An 18,933-nucleotide genomic window follows, 5' to 3' on the forward strand; every position below is an offset into this window, starting at 1 on the left:
TGCGAGTCCGTTGAATATTGCGAGTTCGACAGGGTTGATTCCACTTAATTTAACCTAATCTAGGCCCTCTTCGAAGTAGCAATTATTGGAATATGCACATGTCTTCCATGACTGCAGACATTCCTAGAAGTAGTGGTAGAATGTCTCTTTTGGCATCTCTCATAAACTAGCCGTCATGTTTTTCAATATTTTTAACGATGCAGCATTTAAAAGATACTTTCTGAAAACGCTCACCTCGTAGAATCAGCTTTTTTAAGACCGAACAAACGAAGTAAGAGGGTGAGAAATCTGACATGTACGTAGGTGGATCCAAAAAAAAAAAAAAAAAAAAAAAAAAAAAGTCAGCATCTGAAAAGTAATTATTGTGAAGGGAATTTATCCCCAGAGCGTAGGCAGATCGCACTATTTGTCTAGCAGCGGTTGTGCACTTATGTAGAGTAAGTTTGCAGGCGCGTCAAAGCGATTGAAGTGGCAAGACCTTTAGAAAGGTGAGAGTCTTGATTCGTTCTCTTGATCGAGTATCTGTGCCGTGGCCATACCACTACTGCCGATCGTTACTGTGCCACTTAGACTAGGTTACGTGAAGCCATTCGGCGCAAGCACCCTGGCATGATGAATGATGGTGGCATCCACCTGCAAGACAATATCTCGCCCCATACTGCCCGCCAAACTCAAGAATTGCTGCAAAATTTGAAATGGGAAGTCTGAATTCACAACCCATATAGTCCAGATTTAGCATCCAGTGACTATTTTCGTTTCCTGAAATTGAAAGAACATTTATCTGGAATGAGGTTCTCTTGAGACTGCGATGTGAAAACAGCCACCTAGAACTGGTTAGTGGGCAGGGACGAGAATTCTTACAAAGCCGGGTTAAAGAAGTTCGTCCTGCATCCAGATAAATACCTAAATAGAGTGCCTCTTGATTTTCTTTTATATTTTCCGTCTGTTGCTAATAAATAATTTTTTTATTACCTTTGACACTTTTTTGATCCACCCTCCTAAATTGCTTGTGTGGTGACGGAGATGTATTTTTGCTCAAAGAGATCCTTCCTCACAGAAAAACGGTATCGTGTAGAACGGTCCAAACATGCTTTAACTGGTCTACGTTAAAGCAAGAACTGCGCACTACCGTATTGTGTCCCTTCACGAAATTCTTCTGTAGACAGTATACTAACGTATTATTGTTCATGACATGACAACGTATTATTGTTCATGACATGACAACGTATTATTGTTCATGACATGACAAGGTTCAGACATGAATTTCCTCAAACGTTTGCAACAGTTCCAGTTTCCGGTCACGTTTCCAGTTTCAGCGGTCATACAGCAATTATTCGTAACAATATGAATTTATACAGATAGTTAAGCTTACATCAATAAAAATGTAATGCTTATCATTTGATTCTAAGATTCTAAATTGAAGTGGGGGGGACAAATCTGTAAGCTTTCAGATCTTGTATTACGCCCAAAAAGGCGTTTTCGTAACGTTTTGTGCGTTACATTTAGTTATTAAGCATAACGTTCTTCGCGCTTAAACCATAAAATTCAATTCAACAGCAATATCACAATATAATTTTAAAATGAGTCTATCCTTAGAATTTCCGATACACAGCCTCGCGCGCTGGAGATAAAAATGTATTTCTTTTCGTACAATGTTGCCATTCCTCACATTGAAATCGTTGAGTTTGTTAATCAAAAATTCTTTAATACCTGACAAAACATTAAGCAGATAATGAAACAAATTCCAAATTAGGGTTTCCAGATGCCCATATTCGGTGGAGGATTACGTTATTCAAAATTTGAAGGCTCTAGGCACCGTTGTTTTATCATAATGCGAGAAATATGCAAATTTTTATTATTCATTTCCTTAAATATAATACAGGGCTGTAATATTTGGTGGCAACAGTCTGAAAATAGTGAACCAAAGCAAAATACCAAAATTAAGTAAACTTTGGGTTAAAAAGTTACCATTTTATAAAGAATATGTATGCAAAGGAAACAAAATTAATCATTTTCCTTCAAATTAACTTCTAAAAGTTTGATAATCATCCTTTGTGCAACGCTACGTTAAATTCTTATGCACAAAAATTTATTTGGCAAACAATCAATCAATCAATCAATCACTAAATCCTATCCCAACTAAACACGTGAACAGTTCATTTTGATTTTTGCGTTTCATCACAGTACTACATATTCTTATATCTTACAATAGATTCGCGCAAATGCTTGAAATATCTGCTTGGGATTCTGAAGGCGTTTTTGAACTCTAGCGAACCGATCTTTAATATTTGGAAAGCAGTATGACGTGGCCAGAGGCCATTGCAGCTGTGCATTTCGAATGTAGATGAGAGTCCCAAGAGAACGGTTGAACGCTAATGATACAATATACAACAGTATGCGATGGACCGCTTTGCTTTCGGCCATTAGGAGTGCTGTTGGTAATGAAAGCATGTTATTGCGAAACATTCCTCATTTTGTATCATCATCTTGCGTTACGTAACTGTATAAATGTTTAATCACGTATTTTTTGAGAGAAGTAATTCTCGAAGTCATTTCGTTCCGAGAGCATTAAACTGCATTTATCATTGGTTAAAAAATACCGAACCTTGTAGGCATACATCTATAGCATGCTCCCTGAAGCATCTCATTTGGTCTCACCTTTAGAAGTGTTTGATATGTCAGTTAGAAAAACATATATTGTAATTGCATTTATTGATGAATTTTATAATCAATAAATGCAAATTGTAACAGAATTTTAATAATTTTATTAAGTATTTCTTGTCGCATTCTATTTCAAAAACATCTGTGCGCGTGTGTTTTTCTTTTGTTAATTATTGCGTGCTTCGCCTCTAGCCACTATACGGAAAGGGAGGAATGCCCCCTGGAGATCGTTTTTAAAGGAAACAGGCTCAGCAACTGTCTAACTGAGCACACCCTCCAGGCGTCCAATGAGGGCCACACCATGAGTTTATTGACAGTAACACTATACATACATTGTCATACAGGTACATTATACATACACTATGCAGTGGTCAGTGGCTTTTACCGCACGGCCCATACATTGTCATACAGGGTCTGCGACATAACATAATTTACATAAATTTAGATACTTGAAACGAGTACGTGCAGTGTTCAGTGGCTTTTACCACACGGCCCATACATGGCCGTTCACTTTACTTCTGTATATGATTTTTAAGAAAAGGAATTGGGGTCAGTGCGAAGATATTTAACGTAATGCATGTTTAAACAAAGAATTCATGTACATGTTCTCATAGACGTAAACAAAAGCTCTCAATTTCAACGAAAGTGGCAAAGCAGTTTTTAGTTAATATCTAATTCCGTGATATATTCTCTTACAGATCTACATCCTCCAAAAGGTAGTCGTCGAACTGGAATGCCTAAACTCTCGATTTACAAAGCATCCGATAGCAGACAGGAGAAACAGTGCATCTACAAGGAATCTACTACTGAAAGGACAAATGAGACTTATCGAAGAATGGGATGCCATCATCTACCTCTGCGTACCCCTGTAAGGACATCCGTAGTCTCCATGGTTAATTTATTGTGTATTCTTAATTGATATTTTATATCCAACGATTATGTTACCTAGCGACCGTCACTAAAGTGAATCCGATTACGATAAATTACGAAAAATAGCTTAAATTTATCAATAAATAGACATTCTTGTGATTGGTAAATACCGTATATCGATATCTGTACATGTCGTTTTGAATCCGCCACCGTTTACTCGTGTTAAAAATTTGTCATAAATTTAAAATACGATTTAAATTTATATTTTTAAATCTTAAATAAATGAAACCTGTGTTGCATTCGTAAGGGTTCGTAATAGATTGCATGCACAAATCGTATAATAATTTAATGAAATTTATTCTTATCAACATAAATCTATCAGAACGCTGGAATTTTCCTCACTTATTCCTACAAGTGTTCATAATATAACGCAGTATAATCAGTAGTTATACTTGAAACTATTAAAAACGTTCAAGCACAACACAGTGAAAGCGCATCTAATGAAAAAGCTAACTCGGTTATCTCAGTTCACGCGGAACTAAACTCGTAACGACAGGGACTAAGCAACGGAACTCGGACGCTCTGTCTGGCCTTTTATAGTTTTCAACCGATCGCGGAAAATGTGTAGTACTTATCGCTTCTCCAGATTTCTGGAAGGCAATAAGAGGTTGGAATTACGGTTAATGCTTACATAAATAGTCAATTACATTTATTCAGTTTCAATACAAATTACCAAGATATACATTTACTCAATGTTAAATGCATGTGCCTCTGTATTTTTACATTTCCGGCATAGCTTTCATTTAAAATTTGTCTCGCGCTGCATTGTACGGGGAAATGCAACAATTTTAACTGTAATTCTACTAAAATTAACTATCTAAATCCAAAATTCGTAACACCTGATATAAACTTAATTTTCATGTTAGAACATCAGGGTTACAACTTGATGCTGAAACACCGCGTTTGTGGAAACGTTAATGTCTGTCTGTGATGTTATATTAAAATTCATATTTTAATCAAGCCAGTAAAAAATCATATCTAATGAAAGCCGTGGAATAAATTGAAGGCATACGTAAGAAAAGTAAATTGTCTTAAATAACGAGGTTAAATAACATATGATAATGATTCCGAAAAGTTTCTAGGCTCAATTCCATCACCATCGTTTTCAAGTAAGAAACTCGCTCCCATTCGCAAATTAAAAATGTTGCGTATTATTAGGAATCAACTCCAAAAAATAAAGTTTTCAGAACAGAATTGGGTTATTAAGCAGGGAAAAAATGAGGAGGAAGTACATCAAAATAGCATACGTTTTCCTAATTTCTATCGGTACATTGTAGATCTTTTTGGGAGGAGGGTTTGTTTATATAATAACTAGATTTTCAATTAGGAACCTACGGTTTGGTCAAATTTTGCTTTTCGTGAACTAACGTTTCAAGAGTTTATAAATAAAAAAAAATTAATTTTAAGTGTAGGTGAAAAATTTAAAGTTTTTCAAGGTGAAGCTTCATGTATGTATGCATATGTTAATAATATGCGAGTGTATCGCAAATTATATTGAATTATATTTTATGCACATGCTGTACCATTTTATATTTTATGTTATCATAGTACGATTTATTTTCCCTTATCTTTTGTAACGCCTGATAAGTTTTGAATACGACGCTTATGTTTATATTAAAAACCTAAATATCGCAACAGAGCCATGACCTGAAATGCCCTGATATTTGCTTTCTTGAACGTGGGTCCTGGAGTGCATGAGCATATACCCTGGACAAGTGGTCAGCTTATCGCAGGATCCCCGGTGTTTAATCCCCAAGCGAACTTTGTACTCATTTTATCGACCCACTGAAGGGATGAAAGGCTGAATTAACCTCTCCCAATAGGGGGATCGAGCCCCAGACTGCGGCGCTAGCCACTGTGCCGCCGGGCTTCCTTATGTTTATATTATTTACTCTTATATTTTCAATAAATGTTTCGATAGAAAAAATATCCTTTTAAGTTTTCGGTAACCGTAAAAGGCAACTCTACCGAATTACCGGTAATAGAAAAAAAGTCTGAAATATTACAAACCCTAATGCAGACCTCGTTATAAAATCTCTTGTCATTTAAAATAATTAAATGACAATGGTAGACTGTTTCCTGCTCCAAGTATCTAACTAGAAACGCTGATATTTATGTAATTACTTGGAAATGAAAGGTTTTCATTAGAAATGTAATACATTAATTATTAATAAAAAATCATATGCCATTGCATCGTTGGAAGAAAATGCATTAACTCTTGTCCATAATTCAAAGCTCATCAGTAGTTTAATGGATAAAACTGTTGAACACTATCAATTCGAATATTGGACAATCCTTGCTCTACTGTTTTCTTCTTGGTTTTTCTTATTTGTTACGTTAATGCAAGCCGAGTTAATTACTAAATCCTCTATGAAAGCATCCCTTCCTTTAAACGTGCCAATATGACCAAAAGTATCCGGACAACCCCTTACAGTAGTAGATGGCAGACGATCTGATGATGGTATCTGATAGATGACGTAATTCGATGCCTAAACGAAAGCTTTAAAAGTGTTGCTAGTGGTTTGTAAGTCATATTTATGCGTTTATGCGACGATGAGTAAGTCAAAGGAGCTTGGTGACTTTGATCATGACTGTATAGTGAGATGCCACGTTTGTAAGAAATCGTTCGTGAAATTTCTAACATTCTCCAGAAGCCAAAAACCATTCTTAGTTATGTAATTGTGAAGTGGGAACGTCGAGGCTGTGTAACTGCAGAAAGACGAAGTGACAGGCCGAAAAAAAAATTAGTGAACGCAGCTGTAGAACTATAGAAAGGGTTGCAAAACAAAATCGCAAGTCCTTGTTGGTTGAAATAACTTTTTTTAGGAGTTCCAAAATTCATCAGGTGTTAGTGCTTCCGACAGGACTGTTCGTCGAGAGTTAAAAATCTTGGGATTCCAATGATCGTGTAGCCTCCCCAGAATGCGGTAGCGTCGATTACAATGATGCAAAGCTCACCGTCATTGGTCTGTGGAGAGGTGGACAAATGTTCTGCGAAGCGATGAATCTCACTATGTATAATCTTGGAATCCGATCGTCTGGGTTTGGCGGATTGCCCATCGAGCGCTTTTAAAGTGACTGCATTGTGCTGACTGTAAAGTTTGGTGTTGGCAGAATAATGACGTGCGGTTGTTTTTCATGGTCTGGCCTGAGTCCCTTATATCCCGTGGTTGGAAATATGAACTCTGACATGTATGTGGATATTCTGGACAAAGCTGCTGATCCTAGGGCAGTATTTCGGGAAAGCCAGCAAGATAACTACTCCATTCACACATCGAGACTTGCGCAGCCATAGTTTACGAAATGGGTGTTCAAAAACTGGACTGGGTTTTTCAAAGCCCCGATCTAAATCTCATAGATCGGCGGATATAGTTTGGGATATAGAATCCCATAGTTTGGGATATAGAATCCCATAGTTTGGGACGAACTAGAACGCAGATTAAGTAAACAGTCAAATCGCCTATGGCCACCTATCAAAAACTGGTGGAAGGTTTCCCCAGACGTGTCCAGGCTGCCATCGATGCAAAAGGGAATATCGTTTCGCTAACGACATAGCAATTTGCATCCAGGGATCAAATCTTGGAAGACGTGTTGGCTTCATGGACATATTTGTGGTTTTCTATGTATAACATGGATACTAGCCAGCTTTCCTTAGAAAGTTTTCCACGAAGGCATCCTCCTTTAGGCAGATAACCAATACGTGGTTTTCCATTATCATATAAACCAAACGAAACCAATATTTTGATTATTCTAGCAAAGATTTTTAATCTAGCAAAGATTTGCTAGTTATCACAAGTTGAACTTTATAACTAATTTAAATGCAGAAAAAGGTTTAATATATTTTCTGTACAGCTTTGGGAAAATAAGTTATAACTTTAGAATTGATTTTACAGCTCTAAACAGGCTAATTTAGGAATACGATTTTTAGATGTACTACTGAGCTTCCAAATACAGATTCATAGTCGTGTTCGAAATGAGTTAGAGTGCAGATATGTACGGTTCCCAATTTCATGGAACTGTGTTACACTACATAAAATAGTTTTTTATATAATGAGGCTTTGTGGCGCAGTAGCTAGCGTGTCGCGTACCAACACCATAGGTCCGGGGTTTCAATCCCTGAGCTGGGCAAGGCAAGGGGGACTCAGCCCGCTCAACCTTTGAATAAGCGATAAAATGAGTAGAAAGTTCACTTGGGGACTAAACATGGGTTCTGGGACAAACTGGCCACTTCTCTGGGATAGATGTTCATGTACGTCGCAGCTCACGGTCTAGAAAGCGGATATAAGGGCACTGCAGCCCATGGCTCGCTGAGGGCTGGTACGCCATTGAGTTTAGTTTATGAAGCCATCTTATAGCCCTAGAGTTTCTGAAGAATAGACAATTTTCAAAGTATTTCCATAAACTTATAAGTTTTGATTTAGTATGTTAAACACCAAAATTCTTCGGAAAATGAGTCAAAGGTTAAAAAAATGTATAAGTCTGCTTGAGAAAAGTTGGATATTAAACGCGAAATTTTACTAAAATTTTATACATTGAGAAACAATAGACATTACATTTAGTTGAAATTTTACTTAGATCAGAATTTAGAAAGACTTTAGATTACTACTTTATCTGCTATTCAAATACCAAGTGCCTGTATTACCAGGTAGTGGAAGTTCAATTCAATGTGAAACTTTCTGTGCATACTGAGGTGTAATTTACTCAGTCTGCTCCAGTCGTTAGCGAATCGGTGAGTCAAACTAACGATAGTCTATTTTTTATCAAATTTGTTTAATTCCATATTTTTGTAATTTTCCACAAAGCTACAGTTTCCAAAAATTGAAATAAATTTTTCTTTTTTTAGGGGGGGGGGAAGCATAAGTTTTAAAAAATTTAATCTTTTAAGTGGGACTTACTTTCGCAAGGCAGTTCTTTTAATTTTGTTGAATCCAAGTAAAATACAGGATGTGTTCTCGAGATCTTTCTCAAAGACAAATCATCCATTTTCTTCCTCTTTATGCAAAAAGTAAAGGACCCGATCGATGAACTGGGTCCTCTGGGATTACAGTAATTGCTCCCGTCTGCGTCCATCTAATGAGTGTTTACTGGCCGAGCCCATATTGGCCAGAGAAAAAAACCAATTTATCAGCCCATTCATCAAGTGGTCACTTTTTGTTTCGCCTGGCTTAGTAGACAGAAAACACCCCTCAGCGAGATATTTTTATTTTTGGTCGGGAAGATTTATGTTAGTTCTTCATTTATGCAATGAATCATTTTACGAAGATTCATCGCTATGATACAGAACATAATCTTAGAGAAAGAGATGTATATTTCACCAAAGGAAGCAATGTTATATAATAACAAAATTTTTAAAAATATGAAAATGAAATCCGAAAATATAGATATTTATTAAACTTGATTCTAATTGTGTAAAAATATATTCTGGTTTTCCGCATATCGAGAGATGAAGGAAGGCAGAATGTAATTGCAAATGAAAATATTAAATAAAATAAAAGATTCTGAAAGCTTTCAGATTTTATATTACGCCCAAAAGAGCACTTTTTCATTTATACATACGTACACGTTTCAAGAACATTTGGACTAAAAATATTTAAAAACTGCATATCTTTAGAATTTCATAATCGTTTATTTTATTTACATAATTTAATTTGCACTGGGAATGGTATTTAACTGCTGTTGGAGAAGGTAAAGAATCGTTCTTGTACTTACTTTTGCGAGTGATAGGCTGCAGATCTAAGCAAATTTGAAAGGGGACAAAGTTTTATATTAACAAATATCAATCTTTTATTTGATGATGCATGAACATGTAACTCCTTGACGTCTACTGCCGGTTTTACCGCCGTTTATCCAATTTGCATAAATACTAACGATGGTAGATTGTGAACAACGATATTACGGTTTCGGGAGTGTCTGCACGGCGTCATTGTTCCCAACTGGAAATGGCCCAAAGACTCTGAACGAGTATCTCCGAAACCTTACGATCGTTGTTCACGATCTACCATCGTTAGTATTTATGCAAAGTGGATAAACGACTGTAAAGCCGGCAGTAGACGCCGAGGAGTTGCATGTTCATGCGTCACCAAATAAAAGGACGCCCGAGACTGTCTGGCGCGGTGTATCAAAATCAGCGCCTCACAGTGGCTCAGCCTTGAGCCCAATACAATGCAGGTCCAAGTGCAAGTGTTTCGGAACACACAGTTCAGCGGAGACTGTTGGATATGGAACTTCTCAGCGGACGTCCTACTCGTAACTTTAGTTGTTGCGTGATTAAGTACTATTCTGTGTTTACTAAACGTCGTGGGCCTGGGAACATTGAGATGGAACCATGGAAAAATAGTTGCCTGGCCGGTTGAATCACGATTACTCATTCAGCACGTCGACGCTCATGTCGGGGAACGCCATATTCCAGGAGAATAGTTGCTCCCTCCAGCAGCTTCAAACATAGGCTCACGGTGGCCGTATTATGCTTTGGATGGTGTTCTCTGCCCTCAATTATGGCAGAACATGCTATGAAAGCTGCGGACTATCTGAACATAACTGCGGATTAGTTGCATCCTCACACGGCGTCTGTGTTCCCAACTGGAAATGAAATCTTCCAGCAGGACAAAGCCTCGTGTCACAAGGCTCGAAATCTGTTGGACTGATTCGAAGGGAATAAGGATGAATTCCCAGTTAATGTCCTGGCCACCTAACTTGCCGGATGTTAACTCGATAGAGCACATTTGGGAAGTTGTGGAGCGGTAGCTCAGACCTCAAACACAACTATGTCGGAATATCTCGACTGATCACTGCATAGACATTTGGTACAACCTGTCTCCAGTCATCTACCAAGAACTTGTGGCATTCATGCCAAGGCGAGTCGCAGCTGTTTCGCAGTCCAAATTTTCCTCAACGTGTTATTGAGTAGAAGGGCGTAATGTTTTGACTTTTCAGTGTATATTTTCAGTTATTATTTATCATGTGTCTTCTCTTAATTTTCAAACCATTAAACATCAAAAATAATTGTATCATAGCCCGCCACTGTTATTTCTTCATCCATAAAATTCTTCCTATTTGATGACATCGAAAATCAGGTTTTTAAGCTACGAATCAGTGCAAGTTTTTAATTTAAGTATCAGATTGAAATTTAGCACATCAAAATTCGAGTGTTTCTTTCTAAAAGTGACAAGTTTCATTTGTAAGTACTAATCTAGGAATGCTTTTTGCGAAAAGAAACAGGCATGGATAGTTCATAAACATTGGAAAAATTTATATTTAAAACACCTGATTTTTCTTAAAAACTCTAGACGTGTACATATATGTACTTTTTTAACAACCTTGATTTGCTTCTAATTTTCTGTGTAAATGTTTCTTCTAAAAATTTACTTTATGGTAGGATTTCTGAGAGTGAAAATAAATGAAAAATTAAACAAATCTTTATGCATAAGTAATTTTTAAACTGTATCTTTTTTATTGTTATATAAAAATGAATATAGGCTGAGTAACCTTCAAGAAATGCAGGAAGTGGGACTCTACCTCACCGATCTTTGTCTTCATGATAGCAGTAGAGAAATCGTTCTCGCTGGATGGCAACATGGAGCAAGGCTAGAGATTTCATACGAGAAGGTAGGCTTTTATCTTGCCTGTAGGTTTTTATCTGCCTTTTATCTCATTATAGTTATGAGCTAAAGGACTACAAAAGTAAGATAAAAGCATATAAGATAAAACACTTATTATAGTTATAATTTATCTTACTTATAGGAGCTATTACTTGGAGGCTTTTATCTTATTATAGTTGTAAGTAATTATACGTAAGATACGTTATCATACATGCTTTTATCTTACTTTTGTGGGTTTTAATCTTTCTTATAGTTATACGTCATTGGTCTATTTACCTCTTAAGGGGACTCGTACACCTTAAAACAAATAAGATCTTCGAATATGTGACCATTGCGAGAATTGGGATTACTTATTTATTTTAAAAGCAATTACTTCCAACTTTTACAACTGACTACATAATATACCTGCTTTCTAAAATAGTAATCAGAAACTTTGTGTTGCCACATATGTTTATAGTTTAATACGCTTTTTGTGACAAAATGTTTCGTCATGTTTCCATCTTGCGCCCACAGTTTAAGACATTCTGTTGCATAATTGAATTCCATATTTAATATATAGCTTTTATAACATTTGGAAACTATTGGGAACCAAAAATTCTAACAATTTCATGTTAAATTTTTATTTTATTTCGAGTTGAGTTTATAAATATGTATTTTATTTAAAAAATCTAAGATTTTCCTGCATAAAATTTTTTAATATTAAAATATTCATCAGATTTTGGTTCTGTTAGAAAATAGTGCTCATATAAAGAATTCCATCTAATTTCAAGTATGTAGTTACCATTAGCCATTTTTTAAATATCGTGCACGCAAGGTGGAAACATGACTAAAAATGTTGTCACAAAGCGGATTAAATTACAAAAATATTTGTGTCAGCACAAACATTCTGGTTACTACTTTCCTATTATGTAGTCAGCTGTAAAAAGTTGGAAGTAATTGCTTTTAAAATAAAATATCCCAGTTCTTGCAACAATCACATATTCTAAGATCGTAAGGGGTTTAAGGTGTATGAGTCCCCTAAGGGTCATTTATATTTCGTGGTGCATCGATTAATTTCTCTTGCACGTCTTCAGTCTTTAAATTTCCTTAAGATATGAATATAACAAGAATAACGTGACGAAATTTAACATCGTGTCTTATGTTAATTTCTAAAATCAGAAGAAACGTCGTGTCTTATGGCTTAATTTCTAAAATCAGAAGTTCCGGAACCCTCTAGAAGGCCATCAGAAAGAAGTGTAAAAAAATTAATAAAGTAAGTAATAATTAAAATAATGAAATTAATGTTAAATAAATATAAATATAAAGCTATAAATAAAAATTTAGTAAATTACTAAAGTAATTATAAATAGTTAAATAAAAATGTATCATCGAACCTCGTCTTATTTGGGGCTCCGATTCGACTTACAATTTCAAACAAAAAAAAAAAATTAAGAAATAGCTCAGCTGACCTCCGGCTGAATTTAGACTCTAAATATACAGTACACCGTACAATTTCAAATGGGGGGGGACTTCTTTTTCTGGCACGCCTGTAGAAAAAGTAAATGCATTAAAGCGTCACTGGGAAAATGGAGAATGCTAGAAGCAATATGCGAGTATGGAAAGAAATTTTGAAAGAGAATTGTAGCTTTGAAATCAGACAACGCTTTCTGACCGCGATGCCCTGCCACTATAATTCTAACTGCCAAGCAGAATGAAACTGGCCCAAAATATTTTCCCCGAATCTGGTCCCATAACGACCGAATTTATGTGCGAATAACATGGGAATAAATGTAAGGTCTGCATAAGTGACAATTTTTGTCCCCCGTATTTGGTTACATAGCTCACAGACGTTCTGCAATGAGAGATCGCTAGCACTGGACGTGGAAGACGGAGGTAATCACTGTCAATACTTTCGGGGACAAAGCATTTCACCAGCTTTCATTAATTTATTGCACTACCTGCAAAATAAGCCTTTGACATGTGAATGGTTTCTTTCCTTAAAAATCTTAACCTTCGTTAAAGCGTTTCCTCCGCAGGAAAAGATAGGCATGAATTCGGAATTTATAATCGATTTTAGAGCTATATATGTTGGTCCAAAGGGGCAATTTGCCCAGGACTATTAATTTCGTTTTGGCATTTTGCTTTGAAATGTCGGTTCACTTTTCAAATTGTTGCCACCAAATATTAGAGCCCTGTACTTGTGGTGATGGCGATAAGGAGCGCGCCTTGCGCCCTCCGATAAGTGTGGCAACCCTAGAGGAGAAGTTTTTCTTACGTGTAGCGAGCAGAGCGAAACAGGCAGGCTGTCGGGGAGTATGCGCGATGTTCCTAAATAAAGTTTAATTTTTATTGTGCACTATGTCTTGTTAATATTTATATTAATGCAGTAAGAACATAATCTGTGATATGGAATTTGAGGATTGGTGGTAAAACATAACAGGAAATTTCCATAATGGTGACCCGGACTGTGTTAAATCGTATGAACAGTTCTCAAGCACTTTCGGTTTTGACTACAAGCCATCACTCAAGATCTCCAAACCAGAAGTAATGGATTACATCGGTTTTCGTCCTCCGGATCACAGATGAGTAGTAATTATAGATCATTTTATAATTCTGTTTTCTACTTATCATTTAATTTAATTTTCTTTAGTTAAATTTTTGCTTTTATTTTGGCTTAAAAACCTTGCACAATGTCTGATGTTCATGCCGTCCAAATTCCGGTTTATAACCGATCAGACCCATCTTTATGGTTTATTATGTGTGAAAGTACCTTTGCTCTTGCCACCCCCAAACCTATCACAGAATCCATTACTAAATATAATTATATAGTTGCTCATCTTCCTCCAGATACTGCATCAATAGTACGGGATTTACTTATGAAACCAGACCCTATTGATCCATATACAAAGCTCAAAACTGAGTTAATAAATCGTTCAGGAGAATCTTCTCAGCAAGAAATTCGCCAGTTATTATCTGGAGAAGAATTAGGCTCTCGAAAACCTTCCGATTTGCTTAGAAATATGAAGCGTCGAGCAGAATCTTTAAGTGTTCCTGATAACTTAATGTTAGAATTATTCCTTCAAAGTTTTCCTTCGACTGTTCAGTCTATTTTGGCAGCGGTTTCCAATTTAACTGTAGATAAAGCTGCAGAAATTGCCGACAGAATTTTAGAAGTAAATCCAACCCCAGGGACTTGTGCCGTTTCTCGCACAGTCGATCAGTCTCTTGAGGATAAATTATTTAAACAAATAGAAAAATTAAACAAACGTATTGATCGCATTTCTCTTTCTCGTGGTCGCTCGCCAAATCGCGGAGATCGCAATAAGGAAAGAAGCAATTCCAAAAGGAGAGATTATTCTGTTTGCTGGTATCATAGACGTTTTGGGAAAAAGTATAGAGATGACAAATGTACAAAACCTTGTTCATGACAGGGAAACGAAACCAGCAAAGAATAGAGGCGACTTATTCTTTGCCTCAAGTTTCACGTCGCCTGTTCGTTCGTGACCGTAGAACAAACCTTTCCTTCTTGGTCGATACCGGCTCTGACGTGTCCTTACTTCCAGCAAATAATTCTCAAAAACGGAATTCGTCCCAACAAACACTTTTCGCTGCTAATTCTTCTACTATTCATGTTTATGGTCAAAAAACACTTTCTTTAAATTTCAAATTAAGACGACAGTTTACATGGACATTTCTTATAGCAAATGTTAGTACACCCATTCTTGGAGCAGATTTTCTCCATTTCTTTGAATTGGTGCCTGATCTCAGAAACAAATGTCTCAAAGATTTAAAAACGCATTTTAAAACCGTCGGTTGCGTGAAAAATGCAAGCATTTATTCAGTAAAAACTGTATTTAGTGATACACCATATCACAAAATTTTAAAAGAATTTCCTTCAGTTACTAGATTACCAGATCCTAACCAACCTGTTAAACACAACACCGTTCATTATATCATAACTAAAGGTCCACCTGTGGTTGCAAAACCTCGTCGGTTAGCTCCAGATCGCTTAAAAATAGCAAAACAAGAATTTCAAACTATGATGCAATTGGGGCATTTGAGACCTTCGAGCAGCAATTATGCATCCCCACTTCACATGGTTCCAAAAAAGGGAAGTCTGGAATGGAGACCTGTAGGAGATTATGGAGCATTGAACGCTCAAACAATAAAAGACAAATACCCTATGCCATGTTTAGCCGATTTTACTGCTGCATTGCACGGTACTAAAATTTTTAGTCATGTCGACCTGATTAAGGCATACCATCAAATACCAATTAACCCAGCCGACATCCACAAAACCGCCATATGCACACCATTCGGTTTATTCGAAAGTACCCGTATGCAATTCGGCTTATGCAATGCATCCGCGACTTTTCAACGTTTTATAGATGAAGTCACGCGGGATTTAGAAGGTGTTTACGCTTTCGTCGATGACTTGCTCATAGCCTCTAAAGATTCTGAGGAACATTGCAGGCATTTGAAAGCTTTATTTTCCAAACTTCAGGAATATGGACTTTGCATAAATGTTTCAAAATGCACCTTTGGTCAAACGTCTATTGATTTCTTAGGTTTTCACCTTAGTGAAAACGGAATTGAACCTCTTCCTGACAAAGTCAAATGTATTTTAGATTTTCCTCAACCTACCACTCTCACTCAGCTTCGCCGATTTTTAGGCATGTTTAACTTTTATAGATGTTTCATACCTAAAGCAGCACATATTCTTTCTCCTTTAATAAAATTGTTAGAAGGCTATATTAATAAAAAGAAATCTCGTTCTCGTGTTCAGGATTCATCCCCACAATTAAATTGGAACGAGAATGCTGAACAAGCCTTTATTGCTGCCAAAAATGCCATTGCTCAGGCTACCCTTTTGAGACACCCTATTCCCGGAGCCCAGCTAAGCATCTGGGTAGATGCCTCAGACGTCGCAATCGGCGGCACACTTATGCAGTTGTCTCAACAAGCATGGGATCCTATAGCATTTTTCTCTATGAAACTCAGTAAAAGTCAACAGAAATGGTCCGCGTACGATAGGGAATTATTTTCTATTTATTCTGCAATTAAGAAATTCCGACACATGTTAGAGGGCAGAAATTTTATAATTTATACGGATCAAAAACCGTTAATATACGCTTTTAAACAGAACCCTCATAAATGTTCACCTCGACAATTGCGCCATTTAGATTTTATTTCTCAGTACTCTACTGATATTAGGCATGTGCAAGGTTCAAAAGACGTCGTTGCTGACGCTCTTTCAAGAATCGAAATTGATTCCATAACAAAATCTCCATTTTTGGATTTAAAAAAATTTTCGGAAGCTCAACGGCATGATCCGGAGGTACAAGACCTTCTCAAAAACAACACATCATCTTTGAAACTGGAATTTAAACCGTGCCAATATTCTGATGGTAATATTCTTTGTGACATATCAAGAGACATTCCTCGTCCATTTGTTCCGAATTCCTTTCGCAGACTCATCTTTCATCATCTGCATAATCTGTCACATCCAGGAATTGCAGCTACTACGAAGCTTATTTGTTCTCGTTATGTATGGCCCGATATGAAACGTCATATCAAAAATTGGGTGAAATCCGCATAAAGTCCTTTCTAGAACGGACAAAACTTTCACAATTGATGTTAACGGTCTGAAATCTACTGTGTCTATAGACCGTGTGAAACCAGCCTATTTGCTTTCGGACTCTAATTTGCCTGAACTGAAAACAAATAAAGACTTAAAGACAGTTCAGCAGAATAAATCTGCAAACGAACTCTCTAAGACACAAACTGTCACCAGATCGGGAAGACATGTTCACTTCCCTAAGAAACTTGCTTCTTACATAACAATTTAAAACATTTTTTTTAAATTCATATCTTAACATATTTCTTGTTATTTCATGTTTATTATATGTGTCAATACCTTGTTATATATTGAATTTCATTTTGATCTTTTCTAATTTTATATTTTAATTTTGTAATCATGTAAAAATACCCGACAGTACTGATACTCTGAGATAATTTCATAACCTATGTCGTTCCTTTGAATAGCCATTAAAGGAACTGGGGGGAAACTCTGTGGTGATGGCGATAAGGAGCGCGCCTTGCGCCCTCCGATAAGTGTGGCAACCCTAGAGGAGAAGTTTTTCTTACGTGTAGCGAGCAGAGCGAAACAGGCAGGCTGTCGGGGAGTATGCGCGATGTTCCTAAATAAAGTTTAATTTTTATTGTGCACTATGTCTTGTTAATATTTATATTAATGCAGTAAGAACATAATCTGTGATATGGAATTTGAGGTTTGGTGGTAAAACATAACAGGAAATTTCCATATACTATATTTAAAGAAATGAAATAATGAAGAATCTGCATACATGTATGTACGTTTCTCGCATTGTGATAAAACAACGGTACCTAGAGCCATTCAGTTTTGAATTACCTACGTTTCCACCGAATATGGGCGTCTGGAAGCCTGAACTTGGAATTTGTTTTATTATCTATTTGATATTTTGTAAACATTTAACGAATTTTTGATTAACAAACTCAACTATTTAAAAGTGAGCAATCGCAACACTAAGGGGGGAGTTTTATCGTGAATTTGTATCGAAAATTAAAATTATTTTGCGATATTGCTGTCAGTGGCGTAGCGAGCATAACTGGCGCCCGGGGCAAAATACATTTTTGTCGCCTCCCCCCCCAAAAAAAACACTTGCAGTAATATAATGTATAGAATATATTCGTAATAAGAAAATAATGCAAATAATAATAAAATGCTGAATCTGTCATAAAATACTGTAAAATGTATTAAGAACAATCACCACCTAACTACACTAGCATTGGATTCGGAAATGTATTTGTGTCGGCGGAAAAAGCAGACATACGATGATCTAGGATTAGTGTAAAAGGTATTACTTTACTTATTTATTAAAACAACTGTTTTTAAAAAAGTACAGTTTTTAAACAATTAAAAGTTTAATATATATTATAGATAAGTAGATATATTTATTAATAACAATATAGTATTATAATACATTAATATAATTAATTACTATGTATACATTTTTCTTGTCTTGGATGAAACAAATTTATCAATTACCTCATCAAAGTCTGCGCATTTAAAATTTTTCTCTTTCTACATTTAGAAATGCTAGATGGCTTAGCGGATCTTGTCCTATCGTTGATTGTAAATATGTCAAAATTTATTTTAATCTGCTGAACGAACGTTCATAGCTAGCATTAATAATGAAATAATAAGGAGTATTTGAAGTGCTACTCTGGTTTGGAAAGACATTTTCTCCATAGATCTGTAATGGAGTTTTAGGTTCAGTTTCTTTTCTACTGCGGAATAACATCTTGCAGACATTCACTGCTCAAAAGAATTGGGGAACATTGCAAGTTTGGTCTAAAATAACCATATAATCGACAACCTTTTTAACAAAAGGAAATAGAAAAGATTATAAAGTAAAATTATAACGTTTACAAAGTTGGGAATATGCAAATCTAATCTGTGACGTCGGAAACTATGCGTTTTAGATAAGGAGTAAGGAGCGACCTGCAGCATTCCTTTTTAGTAGGAGACTAAAAACAACTGACATGTGTTGAATGCTTTGTAGCAGTGAATATACGATGTCTCAGCAAAATGATTTAGTTCAATCGGTAACCAGAAAGACCATCAGTCGTTTCCAGGATAATCAAACGCAATACATTGTCGCGGAAGCGTTACGAGTTTCCCAAAATATCATTTCCAGACTATGGAATCGGTTTTTTTGAAACT

At 36.2% G+C, this 18,933-nt stretch overlaps 1 protein-coding gene across 2 annotated transcripts in view; it reads left to right on the forward strand.

Moving 5' to 3' along the window:
* The window catches only part of LOC118200565 (soluble guanylate cyclase 88E-like), an 81,235-nt gene that overhangs the window by 20,918 nt on the left and 41,384 nt on the right, over positions 1-18,933 (forward strand). For both annotated transcript variants that reach the window (XM_085807001.1, XM_085807000.1), the window contains exons 3-4: positions 3,360-3,529; positions 11,067-11,196. In XM_085807001.1, the coding sequence (XP_085663127.1) occupies positions 3,360-3,529; positions 11,067-11,196 (300 nt within the window). The remainder of the gene's footprint in view (positions 1-3,359; positions 3,530-11,066; positions 11,197-18,933) is intronic.

Source organism: Stegodyphus dumicola, chromosome X1 (genome assembly GCF_044657685.1).
Source record: "Stegodyphus dumicola isolate Sdum_Otavi_A_Nest chromosome X1, ASM4465768v1".
Lineage (NCBI taxonomy): Eukaryota > Metazoa > Arthropoda > Arachnida > Araneae > Eresidae > Stegodyphus > Stegodyphus dumicola.